Below are 5,116 nucleotides of genomic sequence, written 5' to 3' on the forward strand. Positions count from 1 at the left end.
ACCGCGCAATGCGCAATACTTTTTTGAACAATTCATAGCATGCGCAAAGTTAGGCACACTATGCGCAAAGTTAGGAACAATCGAAGATTTTGTGCGCAAAGTTAGGAACAAGGCAATGAAATAATTTTTCTATTTTAAGTATTTTTTGGTTATTATTATGAATTTTTTAATATTTCAGACTCAAAGAAGGATCATTAGTCTATCGTATGAGCATGTTGTTCATGATATATTTTGTTTGTTTGTATTTTTTATAACGACTAGAAATTTGATTTTTCTTAACTGCGCAAAGTTTGGTACATACACGGTATGAGGTGTATCGACATAACGCTGGTATTAAAAACCAGTTGGTTTTTGTATTGTTGAGAATAAATTGATTCTAAAATGCTGTGGACTTGGTTCGGTCTGGCTGAATGTGATTTGGAAAAATGGCAATCAGCGCCATTGAAACATAATTGGTTCCTCCAACACCAATATTTCTAATAACGTGTTCATTTCTCTCACCGATTGTATCTATGAGTCGTTTAGAAGTTAGAAATCTGACGGCTATGAGGAGAACTTGAAATGTTCATCACCTGGATCAAAACTAAAATATTTCGCTGATTCTATCGAATGGTTTACAGTTCATTCTGGTTGGACGCAAAATACATAATGTTTTGTATGTTCCGCCAAACAGAAATTTTGAATTTACTCCATGAAGAGCTGTCAGAATTACTGGATTTTTACATGGAAGGATGATCATCATTTTCTTCACCTAATGGTTAAGAAAACTCAATTTTTCAAAAAATGGTCTTTAGTTCGGTTTAGCAGAACCCCGACCAAATTTAATTAATTAAGTTTAATTCAACATATCTAATTATGAGATTTGTAAGCCGAAATTCCGGAATGCCCAAAATGTTGATTTTTTCAAATTTTAGCGTTTCGGAGGCAATGCGTCTCTACAACTCCAAATTTAATATTTGAAGTCAATAACAATAAATAATCTGTAAGTTTTTTTGTTTCGAGACTACCGTTCTCGGAATTCGTCTCTTATCTGTACGTTTGGCACAGGCTAACTTAGGAATCCCAGTTCAACTCATCACGTTTCAGACATCGACTGGCTTCGATTTGAAGCTGCCTGCTTGCTGATTTCAGTTCAGTTCATTTACCTATACGTCTGAACACACACGCATCGTGGTGTGTCTCCCTTGAAGCGATAATTGATTAAATTAAATATTAAATCGTAGTCGGTATCGCTACTAAGATTAGAAAAATATTATTTACGGGTTCAAACATGTTTCTCAAAGTGAATCAGGTAGATACTTATGTGAAATACATCATTAATTTCTATGACAATTGTTGCTAAGGACCGGTTTCCTCATGACGTAGAAGAACAAGAAGTTTTTTTGTATTAATATCTCTCAACCGGTGATTGTGTAACATCTATATTTACTAATTTACATATTTTTCTTCTCGCCACCGAAGGCCATCGCCCAAGGAGTTCGCCGTTATTCGACGAAAAGACACGATGTGGTCATTGTGGCCGCAACCCGAACCCCTATCGGAAGTTTCCAGAGCTCTCTGTCGTCTCTGACGGCCACCCAGTTGGGAGCTGTTGCCGTGCAGGGTGCTGTCAAGCAGGCAGGCATCGCTGGCAGTGATGTTCAGGAGGTGTATATCGGTAATGTGAACGCTGCCGGCCTGGGACAGGCACCGGCCAGACAGGCCGTGATTTTTGCCGGTTTGCCGAAGAGCACCATCTGCACCACCGTCAACAAGGTGTGCTCATCGGGAATGAAGAGCGTTATGCTGGGAGCTCAGACCTTGATGTTGGGTCAACAGGAAGTCGTGCTGGCCGGAGGAATGGAATCGATGTCCAATGTACCGTACTACTTGAAGCGTGGTGCCACTCCATACGGAGGGGTACAACTCACTGATGGTATCGTATTCGACGGGCTGACGGATGTGTACAACAAGTTCCACATGGGTAACTGTGCTGAGAATACGGCCAAGAAAATGGGCATCACTCGTCAGGATCAGGATGAGTTTGCCGTAAACAGTTACAAGCGCAGTGCTGCGGCTTGGGCTGATAAGGCCTTCGACGCTGAAATCACTCCAGTGACGATTCCAGGTAGGTGATAGGTGATATATGCCGGAAAATCAATAGCCAGAAGACCGTTCACCAGAATGGACTGTTACAGAAAATTCTATCATTATCCTTTTATAAAATGTTTTTAAATGCAAGTTGTATTATTTTGCCAATAAGATGATTTGACCTTGGCCTTACATTCCATATATTGAAGCAATTTTCAAAATCATTTAAGGATTTTTGTCGCCCAAATTGCCTTATATCTACCTAATCGTATCATTTAGTTTGTTAGGGAAAGGTTTAGGCCAATTCTAGAGTCAACAAGATTTGGAATACACCCCATGATGAAGAAAACACTGCCTAAAATAACCGAACTTGCCCTGTGATAAATTATATTGTCGACTACTGAACAGCTTTTCATGGTTCTTGTATGTAATTTCCTATTGGTATCACTTAATAAAAGTCTTAGTAAAGATTCGATTATTGAAATTTTAGAAAGTTTTGCATTATAACTGAGAAATTCTCTGTCCATATTCAGGTGTTTGACGGGACATATAAACATATAAAAAAAATGTTTTCGTGTTGGCTTTGCACAAGATAAAAAATACCTGATTTATGATACGTTCAGTGGAGTAGTATTCATTAAAACCGGTTAAACAGTGTTCTGACAAATTGAATTCTGGAGAATGGTCTTCCAACAAATATCAGACAATCGATGATTGATTCATCAGGGCCAGTATTGTTTTAACTTCATTGTTGCATTAAACAATATACCTTTTCAGGTAAACGCGGCAAACCGGATGTTGTCGTGAAGGAAGACGAAGAATACAAGCGAGTCAATTTCGATAAATTCGGTCAACTGGCGACCGTGTTCCAGCGCGAAAATGGTACAGTTACGGCAGGAAATGCTTCCACTCTCAACGATGGAGCATCGGCACTGATTCTAATGACTGCAGAAGCCGCTGAAAAGTTCAAGTGCAAACCACTGGCCCGCATTGTTGGATTCGCCGATGCTGAGACGGACCCGATTGATTTCCCAATTGCTCCGGCTCTGGCTGTTCCAAAGCTACTTCAGCAGACCGGAGTTCGCAAGGAAGACGTTGCCATGTGGGAAATTAACGAGGCCTTCTCGGTGGTCGTTGTTGCCAACCAGCGCAAACTGGACATAGATCCGGCAAAGATCAACGTACATGGCGGTGCCGTTTCTCTGGGCCATCCAATTGGAATGTCCGGTGCTCGCTTGGTGACTCATTTGGCACATTCACTGAAGACTGGACAAATCGGATGTGCCTCCATTTGCAACGGTGGAGGTGGTGCCTCGTCTATCCTGATCGAAAAACTGTAAGATCATTGCTTTCATCATAAAACTGTCACAAGTGCTTCCAAAAATTCTGTAAAACAGATGATCAGGGATTTCAATATGATATGAAAAATGTGCATTTATTAGAATTTTAAAAACTGTTTCATGTAATACAATCTGTGAAAATAAACCAATTTCAATCCGTTTAACGGTTGTCTTCCGTTTCTTTTCCCCCTTCCATTGCATATTGAAAACAGAGCAAATCCTTCCCCGGAAGATTCGAATACGGGGCGACCCACGCCGACATTAACGCTTTACACCCACGACCATTGCTCGTTGTGCGATGATTTGGTGGAGGAACTGGAGGCAAAGTTCAATGGACGTTATCGGCTTGAAAAAGTGGACATTTCAAAAAAGGAGAACATCAAATTTTTGCGACTGTATCGGTACGACATTCCAGTGCTGTTCCTCAATGGACAGTTTTTGTGTATGCACAGATTGAATAGCAATTTATTAGAACATAAGTTAGCTGAATCAGAAAACAAATAAAATGTAAGATTCCCATGTAAAATATGTAGTTAATATGCATAGAAGCCTAATATTTTTCCACGACTACGTTGGGCAACTTTTGTGGCAAAAAGGCTAAGCGCTATCCTTTCCATTGCTGATCTAGATCGTCATTTTCGAATTCGAAATCATCCGGTTTACACAAATAGTTGAAATGAAAGTCGCATTACAGCCCCATTTAACCTTTTCATAACTTAAGATATGAAAAGTATTCATTTTCATGGGCGGGAAAAGTCTCTTGATAGACAAACGTGAGGAAATTGAAAAGTAGAAGCAGTACTTCGATGAGCACCTGAACGACTTGGAGAACGTGAGCACGGGGAACTAACGTAACGGAGGAAACGACCTTAAACAGAGGAAATGCCTTAAACGTCTTCCTGGAAAGTTAAAGCACGAGTTGGGCTCGACAGCCGCAGCTAGCCGGGAAACGATTTTCACGATACCCTGTTGCTTTGCGGATCACATGGATATTAGGTATAGCCAAAACATTTGAAACAGCTGGCAGAGCTATACACCCGTCAGAAACGCGAAGCAGCAAATGTTGGACAGGTTGTGAATGCAGGTTGTTAATGTACATAATATGCAGAACCGAGCACGACAGGATTCGTCTGGAAAGTAATGGTACGATAGACGGAGATATATTCGAGGTAGTAGAAAAAATCGTGTACCTCAGAAAGTTCTAAAATTTCTTTATGATAGGTTTTCAATGCAATTAATTTAAAAAAGTCATAAATTAGTCCATTTACGTTTTTTTTTTGTTTTTTTGATTTCATAATATAAGCTTCCGATGAATCATATTGATAAAGTAACAATTTGACTTAGATTTAGATCCATTTGGCATGACTTAATTGTCTACTACATAATTATGTAAAACCATTTAATATCATTAAAATGATGTTAACCCTCGAGCAGTCGCGTCTTCTACTACCTGCAACGGCCTACGTTCACGCTGTGTATCATAAGCGTGCATTTTTCATGGTGCATGCACTCAGTACACGACGCGACCGCAGCCGGGTTAAATTTAAAAATTGCAGACTTCTGTAGGGGAATTTAAAGGGTTTACACTCTAATATCATGCAATTTCACGACTTAACATTTCACAAATTACATTTTATATTTGTTAGAAATTTAAATAAAGTCTTCGTAGACTCATTTTTGACCATCTCAGACCCCCCCTCCCTCTC

The 5,116-nt window shown here is 39.8% G+C and overlaps 1 protein-coding gene across 2 annotated transcripts; it reads left to right on the forward strand.

Annotated features, from left to right (window-relative positions):
* The first annotated feature begins 1,132 nt into the window (after nt 1-1,132).
* Nucleotides 1,133-3,936, forward strand: LOC109420402 (acetyl-CoA acetyltransferase, mitochondrial). Of its 2 annotated transcripts, XM_062860936.1 has the most exons (4): nt 1,133-1,291; nt 1,462-2,107; nt 2,848-3,406; nt 3,623-3,936. In XM_062860936.1, the coding sequence occupies exons 1-4, from the start codon at nt 1,271-1,273 to the stop codon at nt 3,912-3,914; spliced, it is 1,518 nt and encodes a 505-aa protein (XP_062716920.1). In that variant the 5' UTR covers nt 1,133-1,270; the 3' UTR covers nt 3,915-3,936. The 2 variants fall into 2 exon arrangements, with proteins under 2 accessions (XP_062716920.1, XP_019550276.2); XM_019694731.3 differs by lacking the exon at nt 3,623-3,936 and having other exon boundaries at nt 2,848-3,574.
* Nucleotides 3,937-5,116: the final 1,180 nt, after the last annotated feature.

This window comes from Aedes albopictus, chromosome 3 (genome assembly GCF_035046485.1).
Source record: "Aedes albopictus strain Foshan chromosome 3, AalbF5, whole genome shotgun sequence".
NCBI classification, from domain to species: Eukaryota; Metazoa; Arthropoda; class Insecta; order Diptera; family Culicidae; genus Aedes; species Aedes albopictus.